Source organism: Aquarana catesbeiana, linkage group LG10 (assembly GCF_042186555.1).
Source record: "Aquarana catesbeiana isolate 2022-GZ linkage group LG10, ASM4218655v1, whole genome shotgun sequence".
Lineage (NCBI taxonomy): Eukaryota > Metazoa > Chordata > Amphibia > Anura > Ranidae > Aquarana > Aquarana catesbeiana.
In genome coordinates, this window is record NC_133333.1 from 111,778,513 (window position 1) to 111,803,296 (window position 24,784).

General features: G+C 41.6%; 1 protein-coding gene across 2 annotated transcripts in view; it reads left to right on the forward strand.

The window, feature by feature from the left end:
- The window catches only part of CXCR5 (C-X-C motif chemokine receptor 5), a 68,995-nt gene extending 47,160 nt beyond the window's left edge, over positions 1–21,835 (forward strand). For both annotated transcript variants that reach the window (XM_073602446.1, XM_073602445.1), the window contains 2 exons: positions 1,013–1,039; positions 17,992–21,835. In XM_073602446.1, the coding sequence (XP_073458547.1) occupies positions 1,013–1,039; positions 17,992–19,011 (1,047 nt within the window). In that variant the 3' untranslated portion in view covers positions 19,012–21,835. The remainder of the gene's footprint in view (positions 1–1,012; positions 1,040–17,991) is intronic.
- The last annotated feature ends 2,949 nt before the right edge of the window (positions 21,836–24,784 follow it).

A 24,784-nucleotide genomic window follows, 5' to 3' on the forward strand; every position in this document is an offset into this window, starting at 1 on the left:
CCGCCCCAGCTGGGCTCACCCAATGTATGTAAGGGGGCCTGCCCCCTGCAAACCCTTGTTGGGAATTGGTCAGGGCCCTCAGAATACTCCAGGCAGCTCCACCTTGCCTCTCCTCCCATTCTTCTAGAAGGTTCCAGAACATTCGAGAAGTAGGGGGGGGGGGGGCGTCTCAGTGATGCTGCTTGTGAGTCATCCAGCTCTCCCTGGATTTCTCTCCAACCCAGGACAAAAACACAGACAAAAATTTACCTAGACTAACACAAAAAAAAGAAACTATTTATACTTCCAGCACTAGAGGGTAACACATATATATATATATATATATATATATATATATATATACATACACACACACACACACACACACACACACACACACACAGTATCTCACAAAAGTAAGTACACCCCTCACATTTTTGTAAATATTTTATTATATCTTCTCATGTGACAACACTGAAGAAATTACACTTTGCTACATTGTAAAGTAGTGAGTGTACAGCTTGTATAACAGTGTAAATTTGTTGTTCCTTTGATTGGATGGTTGGTCAGAGAGTGGAGAGGAGGGACATTTTTCCATTTTCGAGCACAGGCAGATAATTCTGCACCACATGTTGCTCTGCACCAGTGTACCTGTACAAATTATAGTCTACTGGCTGGTCGTCTACTGTAAGCCTTCTCTGGCGGATTGTATATTACTCCCCAAAGTGACATAAATCTACCAGCAAATTTACATCAGTATAAAGAGAGGACATTAACAGGCTTCTGGAAAAAAAATATTGATAAAATCTTATTAAGGTGCGGGTGGCATCAATACAGGTATCCCATTATTTTCTAGCAGGAAATTAGATTTTAACATGGTGTGTAAAATTAAAAAATTGTTTTGGATGCAAACAGGTCAGATGACATGACATTTTCATTAGCATCAACTTTTATAATAATCTCTGTACTTTTTTTAGACAGACAGATCAAATGGAGCATCCTTTCGCTAACATAGCAATTTTCTGTTTTTTAGGATGGCTACACTGAAAACACAAAATTCGTAAGTATACACAGAAAAAAATAACTGTAATGTACTTTTTTGTACTAGTTTGTCATTAGTCACCTCAAATAAGTAATGAAAACTAAATGTTACAAGTAAGTAAAAAGTAGCATAATAAATAATTGTTTTGGGTATCCATATATCAATTAGGACATTGATCTAGTAGCTTTTTTTTAATAACAACTTGCATCCCAATTTCAAGGCAATAATTTTACACAATTGGTGGCTGAATGAACTATATGGAAAACTCTGCTAGATTTGATTGTTTCTAATAAACCAATACCCTATCAAATGTGTGTGTCTGGGAAGATTTAGCCAACAGTGTCCAAAATAATCTAACATTTAAAGTGCACCTGCGCCAACACCATAGACAAGATTTTTTTTTTAAATTAAAGTGGGGTTCCACCCAAAAAAAAAAAAACTACATTAAAAATCCTAAAAAAAAATACAAAAAAAATTTGGATATTTTTTTTTTTTTTTTTACTCACCTCTAAATGCCTGTTGCTAGGTGGTCCGTCATAGTCTGCTTCTTCCAGTGCCTGGGCTGGTGACATCACTTCCCCCTCGGCACAGGAAAGGCTCAGCTCTGCTCCCTCCCTCCTGTCAATCATCTGGGACCCATTACAGGTCCCAGGTGACTGAGCGGCCAATCACGACGCGCGGCGCTGCTCACGCATGCGCAGTGGGTGCCAGGCTGTGAAGCCACAGCCCGGCGCCCACAGTTGCAATGCCGGCGCCGCTGAACGGAGGGGGAGACGAGCGGGGCTTCGATCCCCCACATCGCTGGACCCTGGGACAGGTAAGTGTCCAATTAAAAGTCAGCAGCTGCAGTATTTGTAGCTGCTGACTTTTAATTTTTTTTTTTTTTTTAATGGACTTCGGGTGGAACTCCTCTTTAAACACACACCAAGATTGTAGCAAACAGGACTTTTTTTTTTTCAGAAGGAATGTTTATTAAGATAAATCATCAGGTTACATGTGAGTAACATCAGGTGTTACATTAGAAGACAATGTTTAAGTCTATAAAATCAGAACACATTAAGTTCATCCGACAGGGGTTTCATTTGGACAGAAGGAAAATAAAGGAGCCTTTCAGGCTTGTCTCAGAACAAAACAGTCAATAGCACAGCAGTTGCTGCATTTTGGACCAGCAAGGGGTACAGTGGAAGCGGTGTATGGGTTTATTAGGAACAGGAGAGGGGGGGGGAGAGAGGAAATAGGAGACATGAAATAGAGTGGGGCGGGGGAGGGGGCAGAAAGTGAGAAGGAAAAGGGGGACCACTGCAGGAGGCTACACTGTAAGGCATCTGGCCTCCACCCATGCGGACCAGATTTTATAGAATTTCTTCGGACAATTACGACCCATGTATGTCAGCTTGTATAATGGGAGAGTCACATTGACTAGTTCCTTCCAGGCGGAAGTTCTAGGTGGATCTGGTGCCTTCCATTGAAGCAAGATTGTTTTCCTAGCATAATATGCAGTGTAAAAGATAAATAATTTAATGTGAGTGGTAGTGGGTAGGTTATCCGTCATGCCCAGTAGCAGGACCAAGGGATCAAGTTTAGGGTGCATCGAGATGATCGAGCTCATGTCAGCAACCACCCTCTGCCAAAATTCCTGTATATGCGGGCACAACCATACCATATGTTTGTAGTTTCCTACCTCCCCTTTACATTTTGAGAAAAAAAAAATCATCAGAGGTATGATACATAACCGATAGCCTCTGTGGCGTATAATACATCCTATGAAGGAATTTTAACTGTATGAAGCGATCCCTAGCTGAGATCATAAGAGGGCTATACTGTTGGAGGCTCACGGACCAGTCCTCCTCCGTCAGTGCCGGTAAGTCACGCTTCCAAGCCAGGAATGCCTTCCTAGCCCCAGCACCACCCGCGCATATGAGTCGGAGGTAAATAGAGGATAGCGGTCTATCTATAATGCGGGCCGCAAGAAGCCTCTCAACCGAATGGGACGCCACAGTGATAGATTCCGGGAACCGCATGCCGGAGCTGCAAGAACCTAAAGTACATCCAGGGGGGAAGCCAAATTTATTCTTCAGCTCACCAAAGGAGAGTAAACACCCCTCAGGCATAATATCACTCAGCGTTCTGACACCATGTCGGGCCCACAGCTGGGGATCAGGCACAGTCCCCAGACACTGATGGATTACCCCATAGGGGGGTATAAGGAGAGAATGTTTGTGGCTCAGCCAGAGGCATCGAGACCTGCCTCCACACCAGCACCGTGGTTCTCATGGAGTTGGTAATTTGTGTACTGGATCTAGTCCTCCAATATACCAGGTTGCTAAGTTCAGAATAGGACCCCAGTATGGCCACCTCTAGGTTCACCGACGGGTTAGATTGATCCTGGGTAAACCACCACCTCACCAACGCCAGGACAGCTGCCCAATAATATTTCTTAAAATGTGGTAGTGCCAGGCCCCCCTTCGACAATGAAAGTTGGAGCGTGGATCTAGCCACCCTTGGGACTGACCCTTGCCATACAAAGGCGCTGATAGCTTGGTCAAGTTTAGTAAAAAAAGAATTAGGTATACTAATGAGGGTGTGTCTAAACACATATAAAAACTTAGGGAGGAAGGACATTTTAATTAAATTTACTCTACCCACTGGCGCAAGTGGCAAATTTTTCCAGATTGAACATTTCTGAAGGAATAGCTGTAGGACCAGATGAACATTGGCCTCCATTCAGCTTGGTAGATGTCTATGGATCTGGATACCTAAGTATTTAAAGCTGTCTACCCACTGGAGGGGGTCAGGCAGATCAGGGGGGGAGGGTTTTAGTTGCACACATTTGCAAATATATGTGGAAGCTGCAATGGCTCCCATGCAGTTCTAACTCTATGTTTGAGAGTCCCCATGTTGGAGTATATAGCAGTGGATAAATCAAGAGCAGGTGTGCCTGGAGGGAGCCCACCCCTTTTTAAAGGCCAAGGGACACATTGGAAGCTCAGCAAAAGCACAATGGCAGCTGAAGGCATCCAATGTGTCCCCATGTCAAATCCAGTGAGCAAGCTACAAAAAATGTCAAGCACCCCAATTTATAACTAGCCCTTAAACTAAGGTGCACATGGAAGTGGGCTAAATGGAAGAAAAAAAAAGGATTTCTCTAACCACACAATCGAGGTGAATGGAGGAATCACCGCTGTCAGGACATTGTATCCTGAGAGTGGCACCTACAGTTGTCGGAATACACTGATCAGCAGATGCAGCTACTGATTAGGAACATTTTTCAAACCTGTGACTTTATCAGAAGCCAATGAAACAATCTACTTACTTTCAGAGGGAATGACAACACACTGAAATATGGCTGAGCCCTGGTGAACTGGTCCAATTTCAGTCTAGATATGGCCAGCCTTATGCCCCGTACACACGGTCGGATTTTCCGATGGAAAATGTCCGATCGGAGCGTGTTGTCGGAAATTCCGACTGTGTGTAGGCTCCATCACACATTTTCCATCGGATTTTCCGACACACAAAGTTGGAGAGCAGGAGATAAAATTTTCCGACAACAAAATCCATTGTCGGAAATTCCGATCATGTGTACACAAATCCGACGGACAAAGTGCCACGCATGCTCAGAATAAATAAAGAGATGAAAGCTATTGGCCACTGCCCCGTTTATAGTCCCGACGTACATGTTTTACGTCACCGAGTTTAAAACGATCGGATTTTCCGACAACTTTGTGTGACCGTGTGTATGCAAGACAAGTTTGAGCCAACATCCGTCAGAAAAAATCCTAGGATTTTGTTGTCGGAATGTCCGAACAAAGTCCGACCGTGTGTACGGGGCATTAGAGTTCTCTTTGTCTTCCTTCACCATTGGACAGTGTGCTTTTGCAGGACACCCACTCTTATGCCCCGTACACACGGTCGGATTTTCCGACGGAAAATGTTCGATGTTCGATCACACAAAATTTGAGATCTGGATCTCAAATTTTCTGACAACAAAATCCATTGTCGGACATTCTGATCATGTGAACACAATTCCAACGCACAAAGTTCCATGCATGTTTGGAATCAAGCAGAAGAGCCGCACTGGCTATTGAACTTCCTTTTTCTCAGCTCGTTGTACGTGTTGTACGTCACCGCATTCTTGATGTTCGGAATTTCTGATAAGATTTGTGTGACCGTGTGTATGCAAGACAAGTTTGAGCCAACATCGGTCGGAAAAAATTCATGGATTTTGTTGTCGGAATGTCCGATCGCGTGTACGGGCATTAGGATGAATAGGCAGTACTGAGCTTTCTGCCTTTTTAAATATTTTGGATTACTAATATTCACCAACCTGAAATACACAACTGTCAGCTAATGCAAAGTGTGGTTATGCCTAAAAGCTACATTGGAACGTAGTAATGGGAGGAAAGAGACAGCCAGAAGATAAGAAGATAAGAAAAATTCTATCTTCGCACAATAAAAGCAAAGTTCAAAGGAAATATCATCTTCTCAAACTAATTCTTGGGGAGCCCATCTGCAAGGATTTAGCAGCAATTGAAGAGGAAGTTAGAGCCAAAAGAAGTGAGAAAACAGTATTGATTGCATAGTGGAATCCAAGGATTCATAATGCAGGACTATGGTAACCCTGTAGCACATTCAAAATAGCAGCTGCAGCTTTCATTTCCCTCTTCTAAGTAGATGTGCCAGACCACATCATTGTTGCAAATGGTAGAGGACCAAATATTCTTCTGACCTGCTGGGAATCTTGGTTTAGAAAAACCACTGAATCACTGCTATATTACACCAAAAAATATGAAATAAATTGAAACAACTTTAAATATTGAAACAATTATATGAGCAACGTAAACACCTCTACATAAAATATACTGTATTTCTATCAGAGAGGTTCCCCAATCTTCCACAGGGTTCTCTCCCTTTGAGTTATGGTATGAGAGGCACCCACGGGGCTATTGGACATTGCCAGAGAAAAATGGGAAAGTAAAGCCTCGTACACACGATCCGATTGTTGGCAGGGGATTGTCTGTTGACAGACTGTTGGCCTAAAATCTGACCGTTAGTACCCTCCTTTTGACAATTGTTGTCCAACTTTCTTCCTATAAATGTTGGATGACATGCTAGTAAATTTTCGGCCGACAACAGTCTGTTGTCAGATTTTCTGATGGTCAGTACACAAGTCCATCACACAAAAGTCGAAAGTACAAACACACATGCTCGGAATCAATGCTCACCAAGCACGAAATTAGCAGAAGGGGCCCAAAGGGTGGCGCTCAAGAGCTGAAATTCCTCATAGTACGTCACTACATTTGTGTTTGTTGGCCGACAATTGTGTACCGTCAGTATGCAAGACAAGTTCCTGGCACACGCCCTTTGTACAAAAATCAGACGCTCGGTTGGCCAACAATCTGATCGTGTGTACGAGGCTTAAGAGTACCCTTTGTTGAAGTGTGATTAAGCATGTGGTGCAAAATGCAAGATAGAATTGCGCATATGATGCTGTTTGTTAAGAAACAATTGGCCCAAACCCAGTTGACCTGGGACCTAAGTCTGTTCTTTTGTACCGATAGGGAGTTGGTATTGGTCCCCATGGTGGAAAGTACATTTCTAGCCAAGTGGCAGCACTAAGTGGTTAGCAGTTCTGCCTAGCAGCACTAGGGTCATCGGTTTGAATCCCAACCACGACACTACCTGCCTTTAGTATGTATTCTTCCTGTGCCAACGTGGGTTTCCTCTGGTTACTCTGGTTTCCTCCCACACTCTAAAGACATGCTAGTAGGTTAATTGGCATCTGTCTAAATTGGCCTCAGAGTGTATGTATAAATGTGAGTTAGGGACCTTAGATTGTAAGTTCCTTGAGGGCAGGGAGTGATGTGAATGTACAATATATATATAAAGCGCTGTGTAAATTGACAAGCGCTATACAAGTACCTGTAATAAATAAATAAAATGGCAGGGCCCCTATGAAATGATTGAAAAAGTGGGTGAAGTGATTTGCCAACCAGAGAGAGTATGTATCATGTGAATTTGCTAGAATTGTGGAAAGATAGGGGATCTTTAGTTACTGAGACTACCCTACTTCCTACTTAGTCTGACTTTATAATTCCTGAAGTCAGGATAGCAGAAACTTTGTTAAAAGCTCAGGAACAGGAAGCTAGAGAATTTGTAAATATCTAAAAACATACATACAATTCTTAACACTTCTAAGTGTCTTAGTCTGATAAGCATCATTGTTGGTTTATTGTCAATAGGGATCTAACCATTTTTTGAAAGCAAACAATTTGATGTCCAGATTCAGACCCTTTGGAGCAATAATGTTCAACTCAAAAATTCACTTTCACTCACATCTGGACAACTGTTTGATATAGTCTACTCCTCTCCAGTCAGGCTTTACTACCTCCAGTTTTTTTTTTTTTTTTCCATTTCAGCCCCATCAAGCCTATGTTGTTGCTTACCTAGATTACGTGATCATCCATAGTGAACATTGGGACTCACATTTGCCAAAGGTTCAGGCCATGTTAAACTCTATCTGCAAATTCTGTTTTTTAAGCCAGTCCACAAAAATGCACCATTGGGCTAGAGGAGGCAAAGTATCTGAGGTATACCATAGGAGGAGGTATAATAAAGCCCCAGGTAAACAAAATTGACACTAATTCAAATTGGCACGCCCCACCAGCAAGAAGCAGGTACAAGCATTTTTAGGGATTGCTGACTAATACCTGAATTTTTTTCCACATTTTGCCTCCCACACTGCTTTGCTAATAAATTTGACAAATGGGAAGGAATATGTCATGATTAAGTTGACCCCTGATGCAGAAGCAGCTTTTGAGTCATTAAAATAGGCTTTGTGTGGTTAGCAAGTGCTGTACTCTCCTGACTTCTCGGGCGACTTTGTGGTCCAGACCGATGCATCAGACATTGGGTCGGGAGCTGTATTATCTCAGATTTGGAAGAGGGAAGAGCTCTTTGTATTTGCCCTTAGCAGGAAACTAAAGTCCCATGAAGTAAATTATGCCACCACTGAAAAGGAGAATTTAGCAGTAAAGTGGGCTTCGATATGGATAGACATTTTTAAGCTGATTATGGATCATGCTCCATTAAATTGTATGGCTCAGAACAAAGAAACCAATAGGAAGGTGAATAGGTGGTTCTTGGTCCTTTAAGAATTTAGCTTTATAGTTTTCCACATTTTGCCTCCCACACTGCTTTGCTAATAAATTTGACAAATGGGAAGGAATATGTCATGATTAAGTTGACCCCTGATGCAGAAGCAGCTTTTGAGTCATTAAAATAGGCTTTGTGTGGTTAGCAAGTGCTGTACTCTCCTGACTTCTCGGGCAACTTTGTGGTCCAGACCGATGCATCAGACATTGGGTCGGGAGCTGTATTATCTCAGATTTGGAAGAGGGAAGAGCTCTTTGTATTTGCCCTTAGCAGGAAACTAAAGTCCCATGAAGTAAATTATGCCACCACTGAAAAGGAGAATTTAGCAGTAAAGTGGGCTTCGATATGGATAGACATTTTTAAGCTGATTATGGATCATGCTCCATTAAATTGTATGGCTCAGAACAAAGAAACCAATAGGAAGGTGAATAGGTGGTTCTTGGTCCTTTAAGAATTTAGCTTTACAGTATAACACCACCTAGGATGGATGGGGAAATGCAAATGCCAGTCCCAGGTTCACCCATGCCTGGCAGCCTGTGTTATAACCCCAGGATTTAAACAAGGGGGAAGGGGGTATGTGAGAGGAGGCCAGGAAAATTGCTGGTTGTAGGATGGGAGATATATTTGTCCCACATTCAGGCAGTAGGCAGTAGGCAGACTATTTTCTTTTACCAATGCTATTATTGAAGAAATCAGACAAAAAGACGGTACAGGTCTTCCAATTTACAAAAGCAGGTAAACCAGGTAATAGCAATAAAGAAGTCCTCCATCAACTATAATTATGGGAAGGTCAGATACATGCATAGGTGGGGGATTTACTAAAACTGGAGCACTCAAAATCTGGTGCAGATGTGAATGGTAGCCAATCAGCTTCTAACTTCAGCTTGTTAAGTTAAGCTTTGACAATAAAACCTGGAAGCTGTTTTATATGCAGAGCTGCACCAGATTATGCACTCTCCAGGTTTAGTAAATAACCCCCTATAGTGTTACAGAGGCATATATTTTGTTGATTATAAACATAGGAACTATAGATACAAGTAACTCTATAGGTCTTGATAGTGCATCTACTGGTCCTTGGAGTGTGGACCTAAAGCGCAGAAGATGGATGAAGGCCATGAAAAATCTTTAAGACGGAAATTGGAGGTATAGGGAAGGGCGTATATGTAGACTATGTTTCTTTTTCTGATTCACTATATTACTAAAAGTATTGGGACGTATACTGCACTGGTCCAAATTATTTGGTGGAGGGGGATTATGGTGTAGGGTTGTTTTTCGGGGATTGAACTTGGCCCCTTAGTTCCAGTGAAGGGAATACTTAAGACGTCAGCATACCAAGACATTTTGGACAATTTCATGCTCCCAGTTTTGTGGGAACAGTTTGGGGATGGCCCCTTCCTGTTCCAACATGACTGCACACCAGTGCACAAAGCAAGGTCCATAAAAACGTGGATGAACAAGTTTGGGGTGGAGGAGCTTGACTGGCCTGCACAGAGTCCTGACCTCAACCCAATAGAAGACCTTTGGGATGAATTAGATCAGAGACTGCAAGCCAGGCCTTCTTGCCCACATCAGTGCCTGACCTCACAAATGTGCTTCTGGAAGAATGGTCAAACATTCCCATAGACACACCCCTAAACCTTGTGGACAGCCTTCCCAGAAGAGTTGAAGCTGTTATAGCTGCAAAGGGTGGGGCAACTCAATATTGAACCTTACGGATTAAGATTGGGATACCAATAAATTTCATGTGCGTTTAAAAGCAGGCGTCTCAATACTTTTGATAATATAGTGTATGTAGTGAACTTGCTGAGTTGGCTCAGAGGTCAATGAGCCCAACTAAAACAGGTCTAAGTACCCTGGGCTCTATACATCTCCCAGTCTGCATAGGAAAGATGCTCCACTCTGGAACCAGTTCTCTGTGTGTGTCAGACTGGGCAGCAGACATCCGCATGTGATAAAACTAAGCCTGTGTGGCTAGGACTGTTTGTTCTATGTGACGGTTAGGTACCTGGGCAGCAGTAGGTTGCTCCATGACAATTAGGGATCAGTGAGTTAGGCCTCTTTCACATGGGCCGGATCCAGTTTTGCTCAGCAGGGGATCCGTCTGCTGTTCTCCTGCTGAGCTGAGCGAAATGGCCGGGGGACAGGTCCGTGACTTCTCCGCTTATGCAGAGCGAGCATGCTGTATGGACAGGCAGATGTAAATGGACCGGCTGTCCATTTTACACCTGACTGCTCTCAGATCTGATCTGGCCAGCCGGAGGGAAACGGATCCCCTTCCTTTTTTTTTTTTTTTTGCTGGATGAAATCAGACCCGGAGGTAGCCAAGTGTAAACGGACACAAATCAGAGGAAAATGGAGTGTCCGATCGGGCCTGGCTGAAAAAACGGACTACCAGACCCAATCAGACCTCTCGTTTGAAAGGGGCCTAAGTTTTCTGGTTTTGTTTTACTTTGCTGTATTAATGTCTGTGCATATTGTACATAGTCTGTAAATAAGTTGCCGTATGTTTTCACCAAGACCTGCTACCTACTGTGCTTATTAACTGTGCTGCAAACCAGGGGTCAGCAACCTTTTTTCACTTAAGGGCCGGATTCAATGTATGTAAATGCATTAAAGACCACATTCACCTGCTAATAAATGAAGATAACATAAATAATCCTAACAAAGTAATAATAACAGTACAGGTTTACCTCGCTTTAAGGTGCTTCACTACTAGAAAGTTAGTTCACCCTAAGGCAGCATGCGGGTTCACTTCCTCATGGCTCTGGCATCGCTGCAGGATATTACACAGCCCCTGCATATTACACAGCCCCTCCTGCACATCACATAGCCCCCCCCACCCAGTCCCCCCTGCATATTACACAGCCCCTCCTGCACATCAGATAGCCCCCCCCACCCAGTCCCCCCTGCATATTACACAGCCCCTCCTGCACATCACATAGCCCCCCCACCCAGTCCCCCCTGCATATTACACAGCCCCTCCTGCACATCACATAGCCCCCCCCCCCCACCCAGTCCCCCCTGCATATTACACAGCCCCTCCTGCACATCATATAGCCCCCCCCACCCAGTCCCCCCTGCATATTACCCAGCCCCTCCTGCACATCACATAGCCCCCCCCCCCCCACCCAGTCCCCCCTGCATATTACACAGCCCCTCCTGCACATCACATAGCCCCCCCACCCAGTCCCCCCAGCATATTACACAGCCCCTCCTGCACATCACATAGCCCCCCACCCACCCAGTCCCCCCAGCATATTACACAGCCCCACCTGCACATCACACAGCCCCCCCCCACCCAGTCCCCCCTGCATATTACACAGCCCCCCTTACACACCCCCCTGCATATTACACAGCCCCCCGCAGCTCTACCCTTTCCTACCTTGCCCCAGCATAGAGGGAGACAGAGCAGAGCGGAGCAGGAAGCTGAATGAAAACACGGGAGAGACACACAGCAGCGCTGATAAGACAGCGGGAGCTTCCCGAGTTAATTTTCATATTTATAAGCTGGTGGTTGGTTGCTAGGACCACCTAGCAACCAATCACCTGGAAAGTTAACTCTGGAAGCTCCCACTGTCTTATCAGCACTGTTGTGTGTCTCTCTCCTGTTCTCATTCAGCTTCCTGCTCCCTGCTCTGCTCTTACTTAACCCCTTCATGCCTAAGCCTTTTTCTGACATTTGTTGCTTACCAGTTAAAATCCGTATTTTTTGCTAGAAAATTACTTAGAACTCCCAAAAATTATATATATTTTTTTAGCAGAGACCCTGGAGCAGGGGTCATGGCAATATTTTATGTCACACAGTATTTGCACAGTGGTCTTTCAAACGCAATATGTTTGGAAAAAATACACTTTCATGAATTAAAAAAAAAAAAAAAACAGCGAAGTTATTCCAATTTTTTTGTATAATGTGAAAGATGATGTTACTCCAAGTAAATAGATACCTAACACGTCATGCTTTAAAACTGTGCACATTTGTGGAATGGCGACAAACTACGGTACTTAAAAATCTCTATAGGCGAAGCTTTAAAATGTTTTCAGGTTACCAGTTTAGAGTTACAGAGGAGATCTTGTGCTAGAATTATTGCTCTCACTCTAACGATCGCAGCGATACCTCACGTGTGGTTTGAACACTGTTTACATTTGCGGTCGTGACTTAGGTATGCGTTAGCTTCTGCGCACGAGCATGGAGGGATGGGGCGCTTTAATTTTTTTTTTTTCTTATTTATTTTATTAATTTAAAAAAAAAATCTGATCACTTTTATTGCTGTCAGAAGGTATGTAACAGTAATAGGCAGTGACAGGTACTCTTTATGGAGGGATCGGTGGTCTATAAGAGCTTCTTAGCCGCATTGGTTGTTATCCCAAGAAATTCAACCACCAGCTCTAAAAAAACGGTACTGGGGTGATGCGTGCAGCTGCAGCTGTACCCCGGTACAACCCCTTCAAACCGATGCCACATATTTGCTTACGGTCAGCGTTAAGGGGTTAAGATGTCCGTGGGCCGAGAGCACATGAATTCATCACGTGCACTGACGGACCGGACATTTAGAGGCAGCAGGCCGGGTGCGGCCCGCAGGTTGCCAAGCCCTGCTGTAGACTCTTCCAGGGAGTCAAGCACACCCCACTGCTGAACTAATCCCTCACAATATTTATACACATACATATACTGCAAGAATATACATTTCCTAATAATTAGTCAAAACAAAAACCTAATTAAATTGGTTTAACATCTCTGGTTACAAAGCAGAAATTTTTGTTGCACACATTCGAAAATACATGTGAAGCCATTGCCGCATGAGGGCACGTTTGCAAAGCATGTAAACTATTTGTACTATCAGCTATAGAACATACATATAACATATATATAAGTATATAGCAATGCAAACACAAGCTGACCTAGAAGCAACCCCTTCCTCCTTAATGAACAGCAACAAAGCAGTAGCCCAACATTGCTTAAAGCTGTATCAAACCCAAAAGCAAACATTTATTGTATTGCATCTTACTAAGAGATGATGGCTGTATTAGTTTCCTTTTTTCGGCTTTCTTTTGCTTTATTTTCATCTTTAATTCAGCCAGTAAGTCTGCTGCTTTTTAAAAGTTCAAGCTCTCCAGCAGAATGTATCAGTTTACACAGATGAGACAATCCATTTACCACTGCCAGGGGTGATTAAATAATCAGCTTTTATTTATTCATGTAAAATCTGTTTGCTGTAACTGTTGGAGTTTGGCTTCATTATGTTTTTGCATTCAAATCTGCTAATACATTTACCAATCTCGACCCCCAGACTGACAATGCTGCTGTCTGCTGTGTCCTGGCTCATTCCTCCAGAGTTGAGTCTCACTAATACCGGAGGGGTGTTACTGGCCAGATCACCAGGTGTAAACAGAAAGACAAAAGGCCTACAAAAAGAAAATTGATGCAGCCACCACATCTAATGATTGGAAAGCTGCACGATTATACATTTTTGGTTTAATACTGCTTTAAGGCAGCTGCAAACCTCCAGTGTGTTTCTGCACTAAAAAAAACATCAAAGTAAAAATGACAGTCACTCTGATCAATTTAAAACTAGCAAAAACAGGAAAATATTTATTTATTATATAGGAAAGCTTACGACAGGTTCCCCTAATTCAGAAGGAGAGGTGAGTACACCCTGTTGATTGTTTTAAGGACCTGTCTGAGTTATGTATTGGTAAGAGTTAGTACCTTAAGACTACAAAACTTTACTATACTGAGAACTCTATAAAACCTTTGAGAACGATTTGCTAAAGTGATGTGCAAATAACAGTAATACATCAGAAAATTGTCTTGGAGGTGTTATTTACATATCATACTCACTTTCCCTTATCCCTGTCATCAGTTTTTACTTACATACGTTGCCCTTTAAATTACCCTAAATGAGGTTGTGCTGATTTGAATTCAGTAGCAGAGCAATGCTTATCAGTGCATGAAAAGCAGTGATAGAACTTTCATTTTCAGTAACCATGAAAATATGTGTGAAGAATCTTCCAACATGGGTGGGTGAATGGAAAAATACCGCGCTCTTCAGCTGTAATGTGCAAATGAGCGGTTAAGATTTCTACCTGAAACAAAAGCAGATAAGAGGTGCTTACCAAAGTTTTATGTGTAATGTCAGCACTATTTGAAGCAATTCAGTGAACATTTACTGGATTTATAGTGTAAATTTATTATAAAGCAAAAATGTATTACCTTGTTTTTAAGACAACTATTAAATATACCCAAATCAGTGAATAACTATGTTGCTGTGCAGTTTTATCTTTCAAAAATGCTTATGTGGACATTAAAACTAAGAAAAAAGGTGCATTGAGACACAATAAGCTAAAAAATAAAATCCATCATTAATATAGTAACATAAAAATATTCATTCAAAATAATTTTTTTCACAAATGACCAAAATGCGTCTTGGAGTGACCTCTTATTCATTATAAATTAACTATAAATAATTATTACAAAGCACAAATAACTTTATGGAATCCTAAAATGTCTCATATCCATGCAAATGTTTCATTATATTGCAATTACATATTTTTTCTAGATTAGTTGGTGTCAGAGGCAGTTCTAGGTTTAAACCAAGGACTTTGTTTTGTTATCAGGCTTGCTTTCTAGTGACATGTAGCCAGTTTAGATATCTCCAATTATTTCCCTTGTAGACACGCACTAATAACACTCCAGAATCGAAAAGTGTGTTGTTTACACTTACCTTAATAGTGAATGCATTGGTCTTTGAACTTCAGGACATTTTATGCCTGTTACCATGCATATTTGAGAGCCTACATGTCTCCTGTGAAAGTCAGAACAACAGTATGGATGTTTTACTGTTAAACAGTTTTGTTCTCAATTCTGGAGTGTTATCAATGCTTAAGACAAGTAGGGAAATAGTTGGAGATACCTAAACTGGTTGCTTATCTGCTGGAAAGCAAATAAGACAGAACAAAGACCTTATTGCGGCACTAATATTGTCTCTGAGCTGGGTACACACAGGCCAAGTGTAGGGAGACAATGGCCGGTTCAAAAAAAATAAAAACGACCTACATTCGTCTTTTGTGTATTTAGGTCTGTCGAACAGAAGCTGGTCGATTGGTTGGCTTCTGTCGGACGTGCATGCTGGAAAACCATTGGCTGCCATTGGCTGAGATCACTGATCGGAGTGTATCAGCGGGGGGGGGGGGCGGGGGAGATCGATGAACTAAACTTGCATGGGTTGAACGAATAAAAACTAATAGTGTGTACCCGGCTTAAAGTGTAAGTAAACCCTCCTATCGTTTTCAGCCAAGAAAGCTGCCATCTTTGCCTCTGTTTAATCTACAACTGCCATGATGCTGCACATGTGATCTGTTTAGACAACAGCCATTGGATGGTTTGACAGTTTGGTTGAGAGCACAACCAATAGGAGTGTTACATTTCCGGCATGTGCTGTTTTATAGATGGGTTTACTTCCGTTTTAAGTCCACCAGTTAATCTATTATAGAGAAGGTCTGTAATTGCAATATGATGAAAAATTTGGATGACTATGGGACATTATAGAGATCTTGTAAAGTGTACTTTGTCATCATAATTAGTAGTTAGTCTATAACGAATGAGAGATCACTCCAAGGCGGTCATTTTGGCCACTTATATCTATTTTTTACCCTAAAGGCATTGTAAAGTGTCTCAAGATTCTATCCATTAAGGTAAAGAAACTTCTTTGCTGCAGCTTCCCCCAGAGCCCCCCTTTTTCTTACCTCAGCCCATCCATTCCAGCGATGTGCACGAGCACAGAGGCTCCAGCCGCTGTCTCTGTCCTCATTGGATAGAGTGATAAAAGCAGGAGCCATTGGCTCCTGCTGCTGTCAAACAAATCCAGTGACATGGGAGAGGGGGAGCGTCCCGCTGTCTGTGTCAATGGACGCAGCAGCGGGACTCAGGAGCGTGCCCGGACGGGTGCCCCCATGGAAAGTGGCTCTCTGTGGGGGCATCCGATGAAGGGGAGGAAGCAGGAGCACCGGCGGGGCACCCCAGTAGAGGAGGATCAGGGCTGCTCTGTGCAAAAAGCAGGTAAGTATAACATGTTTGTAAAGGTTTGAATCTTTTTTTTTAAACAATCACTTTAATCCTGGATAAAGTCGTGTGCTTGGGTCTGTTTTTACAAATTTTTATTTTGTGGGTTAATATAGTTCCAGGCATGTATTTTTTTAGCATAAAAAGGGTTTTTGGATAATTTTTGACTGAATTATAATTTTGTATTCACGATCGATCTGGCTTTTAACTTACTGTCAATAAGCCTTTTTTCTTAGTTTTTATAATGGACTATTTCTGTGTTCTGCCCATGAAAATGATGAGGAAGAAATTTCTGTCTTTAGTTTGTAGGACAGCAAAAACATACACGTGATTGCCAAGCTAGGTACAGTTTACGTGTAATCAGTATGTATGGTATCTGTATGTGCTGCAACACTCTACAGTACCCATTGGCAGCATGCAAAAGATAAATCTTTTTTTTTTTTTTTTTTTTTTTTTTGTTTACAAACTTTTTTATTAGGTACAAAACGTTATAACATAAGTACAGTGATATACAGTATATAATAGTCATCGAGATATAGGGATTATGGCAAAAATAAAAAGCATAAAAGTATTGTAAAGGATCAAATCTTATTTTTTTTTAAAAAACAAATATGTTATACTTACCTGCTCTGTGCAATGGTTTTGCACAGAGCAGCCCCAATCCTCCTCTTCTGGGGTCCCCCAATGGTGCTCCTGGTTCCTCCCCCCTGCCGAGTGACCCCATAGCAAGCTGCCTGCTATCGCTGCACTCATGCAGGCTTGCTCTGGAGCCACACTGTATGTGTCCATTGACACACACATCATGGCTCAGGCCCACCTCCTGTTCTCCGCTCACTGGGTGTGATTGACAGCAGCAGGAGACAATGCTGTCTCTGGGCCTATGAGGAGGGTGAGAGAGGAAAGAGTCCCTACTCTTGTGCACAATGCTGGATCAAGATCGGGCTCAGGTAAGTATAGGGAGGGGTCTGGGGAAGGGAGCTGCACTCAGGTTTTTTACCTTAATGCAGAAAATGCATTAAAGTTAGAAATCCTTCAGCCATTAGAACCACATTAAAGAGAATCTGTTACTTTGCCCCGTCAGGGCTGGCAGGTTCCATTGATAGGACACACTTCTCCTTTTATCCATAAACTTCTCTTACCTGCTATTCCAGGAGTGCTGACTCTAAAGCCCCATACACACTATTTCTGCTGATTTTTGTCTTCAGGTTTAACAAAACCATGTAGTGCAAGGGCCTGCCTGATTGCATACAGATTGAAACTCCTAAGGTTTGACCTCATATTAATTGGTTTTGGTAAATTTGAAGACAAAAATCAGCAGAAAATCTGATAGTGTGTATGGGGCTTAAACCCTTTTTAAGTGCCTGTTGGAGATTGCACAGGATTAATGACCTTCTCCTTTCCTTCATGCTTTCACTGCAGAAAAGAAGAAAGTCCCATGTCCCTTTTCCAGGTCTACTTGGTATGTTTCAGTGTTCCTGCAGAGGGACAGAGCAATGGGAGAGTTTAACAAAGGAGAGTATTAGTGAATGGGGGGGTGTTCCTTATCATGGGAACCAAACACAATGGTTTGGCTCCCAAGCCGTGCATGCTTTTTGTGTATGTTATGTAATGTTAATATGTTTGTTTTTGGAATGCATGTAGCAATTTTAGCATAAATACAGACATCCTGACAACCTATGTGTGTTACATATATTCATCATGCATACTGTTCCTGCAATCCTCAGTTTAATGCTTTTTTTTTTGTTTGTTTTATAAACAGGATGATAATGACTACGTATGTGATAGTACCATCAATGACAACCAAAAAGAACTTCAGCAATTCCAGCGCATTTTCATCCCATTGCTTTATAGCCTTGTATTTGTAATTGGCATTATTGGAAATGGCCTTGTCCTCTATATTCTAATGAGGCACCGTCGCTTACGCTCAAGCACGGATAATTTCCTTGTGCACCTGGCTATTGCCGATTTACTGATGCTTTTTACATTCCCCTTTGGGGTGACTGACGTTTTAGTTGGATGGGTATTTGGAGATTGCCTTTGCAAGATAGTGAGAGTTATCAGCCGTATGAATTTCTACTGCAGCAGCCTCCTCCTGGGATGTATCAGCATTGACCGTTATATGTCTATAATCCATGCTGTCAATGCTTTCAGAAGGCAACATGCCATAACTGCACATATCCCATGTTTTTGTGTTTGGTTCGTCTGCTTTCTTCTATCCTTGCCAAACCTATTCATATTAGGAACCTTTCCAGATGGGAATGTTACCAGGTGTGCATACTATGATGGCTCTTTTCAAGCAAATCGTTTTTGGCAGGCTGAGAGATTCCTCAACCATGTGGTAGGATTTTTATTGCCGCTGATCCTCATGACCTTTTGCTATTCTCACATTATAGTCACCTTGTGCAAATCACCAAGACGAGAAAAAAAGAGGGCAGTCCGAGTGGCCATAGTGATAACCAGTGTCTTCTTTTTGTGCTGGACACCATACAATGTTGTCATTATTGTGGACACTTTGGATCGGCTACAACTAATCAATAGTTGTGTAGATTTCAGACAACTTCACTTAGCAATGATAATTACAGAGTTGTTAGGGTATATTCACAGTTGCCTGAATCCCTTGCTGTATGCCTTTGTGGGGGTAAAATTCCGAAATGATGCCTTGCGTGTTTTAATGCATATCACATGCTTCAAATCAAAGATGATCAGTAAGCTAAACGTACTTCAAAGAAAAGGAAGTACTATAGAATCTGAAAGTGGTACAGTCATGTCCAGTTTTTAAAATGTCAAAGTCCCTCTCAAATGTACAACAGTATTAATTATGAAAAATAGTGTGGACCATCTGAAGGCCATCATTCAAATCAGGACAAAAGCAGAGAAGGTAGAGGATCAATTGATAAGTTAAAATTATCATTTCAAAATTAACTTTCCACACACTTAATTGTTCTAGCTTAAAGAACAACTATCAACAAAATACAGGATTTACCAAGGGTATTATAAAACTGCTGATAAAATGCAATGCAAAAATACAGTATTTAAATTATTAAACAAAAATTCTGTAAATTGGATACAGCGGCTGTTCAGTTGAAAAAATTTTGTCTGGTTCCTTTTATTTTTGAAGCAAGGGATGTTGGGCGGTAGGCGGCTGTCAGGGCCATGCATTGAGTGAATTTCAGGCAGTTCATCATGAACTAGACAACATTTTACATGTATGGCCAGCTTAGTACATGCTGCTCTCAGATATTACTACCTGTGCATTTCCTCCTGGTTGGCTTTCCGCTCTAACAACCTCCTAAAACAATATCCAGTTGATCTCATGCTAGACGTACCACCAACTAACAATCCTGATTTGACAAATAGAAAAACATTCCACTGCCCTAGTTACAAAAATGATGACCAACAACAACTCATTCAAAAAGATTTTCCAACAAAATTGCTGTAGATAATCATAATTTAAAGAATAGGCACAAGACACAAAAGTGCTCAGATAAGACAACTGGAACATGTATTCATGTTATTCTTTTACTTACATTTTTTTTTCTGGTTCAATAAATGTTATTGAATGTTTGCAGGAAATTTTACAGGAGATGAATACGAAAACATTACGAAATTGCACAAAGTGCAGCAGGAGAGGTTGTCACCCCCCTATACCAGTACCAAATATACACAAAAACAAATGAGACTTCAATAGTCCATGAGTCCATAGGCAGAGGAGTCGCATATAAAATGACGGCAGGTCAAATCCGGGAGTGATCCAGATTCAGCACAATCTGAAGGAAGGCCCTGAAAAGCACATACCTTTGGGTATATCAAGGCTTGACTCTTAATAAGAGGAGAGCAACAGAACAGGTACAGGTATAATTGCCGTTCAGAATAAAATGACAAAAGCAAAACACAAGGAAAAAGCAGATTAAAGAAAAAAAAGGGATGGAAAGAAAATGGGAGAGGGAGGTAGGGAAAGGGATGATGGAAGAAAAGAAAGAATGGGGGGTGGGGGGAAGAGTACCTTGGAATGCCACAGCCACCTAATGACTCAATCCTACAGGATCCTACAGGTGTGGCATATCCAGATGCTGATTAGACAACATGATTATTGCACAGGTATGCCTTAGGCTGGCCACAATAAAAGGCCATTCTAAAATGTACAGCTTCACTGTATTGGGGGGTGCCGGGGGGTCCAAAAACCAGTCAGTATCTGGTGCTACCACCATTTGCCTCACACAGTGCAGCACATCTCCTTCACATAGATTTGATCAAGTTGTTGATTGTGGCTAGTGGAATGTTGGTCCATTCCTCTTCAGTGGCTGCTTCAGCTTCCAGGAATTGTGTACAGATCCTTGCAACATGCTACAACAAGAGGTAATGGTCGTGGATGAATGGCACAACAATGGGCCTTAGGATCTCGTCACGGTATCTCTGTGCATTCACATTGGCATCAATAAAATGCACCTGGGTACGTTGTCCATAGCATACGTCTGCCCATACCATAACCACCCAGCCACCATGGGCCACTCGATCCACAACGTTGACATCAGCAAACCGCTCACACACACACACAACACCATACACGCTGTCTGGCATCTGCCCTGTACAGTGAAAACCGGGATTCATCCGTGAAGAAAACACCTCTCCAAAGTGCCAGACGCCATCAAATGTGAGCATTTGCCCACTCAAGTCGGTTACGACAACGAACTGCAGTCAGGTCGAGACCTCAATAGGGACGACGAGCATGTAGATGAGCTTCCCTGAGACAGTTTCTGACAGCTTGTGCAGAGAATCTTTGGTTATTCAAACCGATTGTTGCAGCAGCTGTCCGGCTGGCTGGTCTCAGACGATCTTGGAGGTGAAGATGTTGGATGTGGAGGTCCTGGGCTGGTGTAGTTACACGTTTTCTGCTGTTATGAGGACGGTTGGATGTACTGCCAAATTCTCTGAAACGCATTTGGAGACAGCTTATGGTGGAGAAATTAACATTCAATGCAAGGGCAACAGCTCTGGTGGACATTCCTGCAGTCAGCATGCCAATTGCACGCTCCCTCAAAACTTGCAACATTGTGGCATTGTGCTGTGTGATAAAACTGCACATTTTAGAGTGGCCTTTTATTGTGGCCAGCTTAAGGCACACCTGTGCAATAATCATGCTGTCTAATCAGCATCTTGATATGCCACACCTGTGAGGTGGATGGATTATCTCGGAAAAGGAGAAGTGCTCACTAACACAGATTTAGACAGATTTGTGATCAATATTTGAGAGAAATAGGCCTTTTGTGTACATAGAAAAATTCATAGATCTTTAAGTTCAGCTCTTGATAAATAGGGGCAAAAACAAAAGTGTTGCGTTTATAATTTTGCTCAGTGTACAAAGGCAGAATATTATTTCTTTAACAATATAGTTTTTGTTACTGTAATATAATATTATGAAGCTATAAGATGAACTACAGGTGCCTTGACAAATGACAACAGACGTCATCAGCTGATGTCTAATTGGTGGTCATTTAAGCATATACTGTACAATGCAAAATAAAAAGAATAAAAAAAAAAAAACATGGTAAGTACATCTCTGCAATGCATGAACATTTCCCTATGGTTCATCCTTTTTAGATATACCACAAGTACAAAAAAATAACTGCAGATGTGCCTAGAATATAGTCTTCACCTTTCTTTCTATCTGGGCGCATCTTTTGAGCTTTGATGATTTACAAAGGCCCTTTTTTGTAACATTCAAACAATAAAACAAAGTGTTATCAATGGTATTCTTAGCAGACCAAAAAGGAGCAAACAAGAGAAGTTAATTGTTAGGGTTTACATACACTTTTCACAATGGCCCTTTTCCACCCTCTAACAACTGTGAAAATTACAGGTATCAAATCACCTGTTTAAAAGGACATATAAATAAATTGTAGATAAAAAATGCAATTAAAAATATCAAGTTTTTATAAGTAGCTTTTTTATTTTTATACGCAATACTTTTTAAAAGTATTTTTTTTCTGTTTTTATAAGCAATACTTTATTACTTTTTTGTAGGTAGATCTAATTTTCTGGTAGATCAGCATGAGCTGTACAGAGAAATGAGGAAAATGACTCATCAGTATTTCTTTTTTAGTAAACTTTGTTTACAGTATTTCTTGCTTTGAGTTTGCATTTTGTAAAAGTGTGACAAATGTACAGTAATTCAACTTTTTTCAGGGTGAAAAAAAAGTAGGATTAAGATGCATAGTAAAACAGACTTTTGTAAAGTGGCCTCAGACAGTATTATATAGAATTATGTATATTTTTATGTGTTTATAATCTCTATGTATCCCTTTAGAGGAAGCTCATCTCTGAAATATTTTAGTCCAGTTCCAGCAGGCATCACTGTAATTAGACAGCCTTGTAAACAAGCCCTAAAATTGTCAGTCTGTCCTAAAATATTTCATTTATTTGTAGGGGTACTTGTAGGGACTGTCAACCTTTTTTATATTATTATTATTGGTTGACCTAGAATGCTAGATGGACTTGTGTCTTCTTTCAACATGACTAACTGTGTAACCTTTTTATCACTCTAGTGGCCAGACCACTGTACTTGAGTTCTCCGGCCAACCAGTTAACTCTGCTTTGTTAGGGTCTACCTCTTCCTGATGTAGTTTTTACAGAAATGTTATATTGGTAGAATGGACTGTATACAATTATAATGTGATTTGAGATGTATAATGTGTATGCATCGACTTGCAGGACAAAGTGTAAAGAGAGATTGCTAGGACTTTTCCCAGAAGAGCTCCTGTCCAGTAAGGGCTGCTATTACTCAACTGCCAGAAGTATTGGTGGATCCAGGGCAAGAACATCACAGCTACGGGTGTGCTCATTGCCTGGGAACTACCAGTGCTGTCAGGGCTTGGACAATGGCAGCATCCAGTTTTGGATGGGAGATGTCAGTCTTCCTGACAAGTTCAATTTAATTCAGCCACTATTTGATTTATTGTTTGTATATATTTATTTAATTGTTTCATGTAATGTGCCTTGTGATGCTACATCTTATCTACAAATATTTTAAAAGTAATTTACAATTGTTCTTAAACTTTACTTTGTAGACTAAAATGTTATACTGTACAGCATATTGTATTATAAACAATATAAAACATATAAAGCAATAAAGATGGTAAAAAATTAATGTGATTGTATTTGTTTTACTTTAGAATAGTAACTAGTTGGAAAAAATTGCTTGATTGGCAAAAACACAACAGAAAAATACATTTAACAAAATTAAACATTACATGATGATCAGGACCAATAGCATACTATGACATGCCAAATGAAATGACAATTCAGCTGGATGCTACTCCAAGAAAGGAAAGCAGCCATTTATATCTCTGACAGAGGTCAACTAAACTCCATGGACACACCCCCCCGGGGGGGCTTTATCACATCAGTCTGAGCTTACAGTACTACAGCACTGAATGGTGCCCAAATCTGATTAAGTAATTGCTGAAGCAAGCACCACTGCCAACTGGTAAGAAGTGGAAGGATCCATGATGCCACCAGATCACCCAAAAACCCTTGGAAAAAGGTACTTGTATATTTTTTGAAGAATAAGTGCAGGAGGGCCCGGATTTGGGGCTCAGGGAATGGGGGTTGAGAAAAGTTAGAGATGAGCTTAAAGGTCAATGATTTGGCTATTTCCCACAAGATAGGTCAACCCCCACTGTTGACCTATCTTGTGGGAAAATAATAGCAACTGGCCAGAGAAAAATCCATCCCAGCAGCAGATCCACTCAGTGCTTAAACACCCCAATACCACTGCACTGAGGAAAAAATGGCAGAGTGGTCGACATGTAATTCGATTGACTACTTGTGCATATCAGGTGCAGACACAATGAGGGTGATTAACTAAAGGCACTGCAAGTGTTTACATACAAGAGCCCTGCGTCCCCTTTCTCCCACAATGGAGAAGGGTGAGGAAAAAGTATTTATAAATGAAACATTGATAAATTAAGTTTAAAGCGGAGTTCCACCCAAAAGTGGAACTTCCACTCATCTGATTCCTCCCCCCCCCTCCGGTGCCACAATTGGCACCTTTCAGGGGGGAGGGGGGTTCAGATACCTGTCTAATACAGGTATTTGCACCCATTTCCTGGAATAGACTCACGCCCCTTCCTGCACCCCCCCCCCCCACCCCCGCTGTCTCCTGGGAAACACACAGGATGCACTGTGTGGAAATCTCTACCTTGAGCTAGCCTTGTTAAAATGACCTTTCTCCCTAAGTTTCTATATATGTTCCGCCATACCCGTGTCCCAATTCCAAAAACATTTTTTAATAAACTGAATCAAATTGTTACCTCCTTCATATGGGCAGGTGGTACTCTTAGGATTGCTAAGTCTAACCTTCAGCTTTCACTTACCCTTGGCCATTTGGCCCTTCAATGTTTTTCCAGAAATAATGGCCCCTGTTCTAATCCCAACAAATCCTATGGCCCCTGTTCTAATAATAATAATAAGAAATAATGGCCCCTGTTCTAATCCCAACAAATCCTATGGCCCCTGTTCTAATCCCAACATCACTGTTCCTATGAAGGCTACTC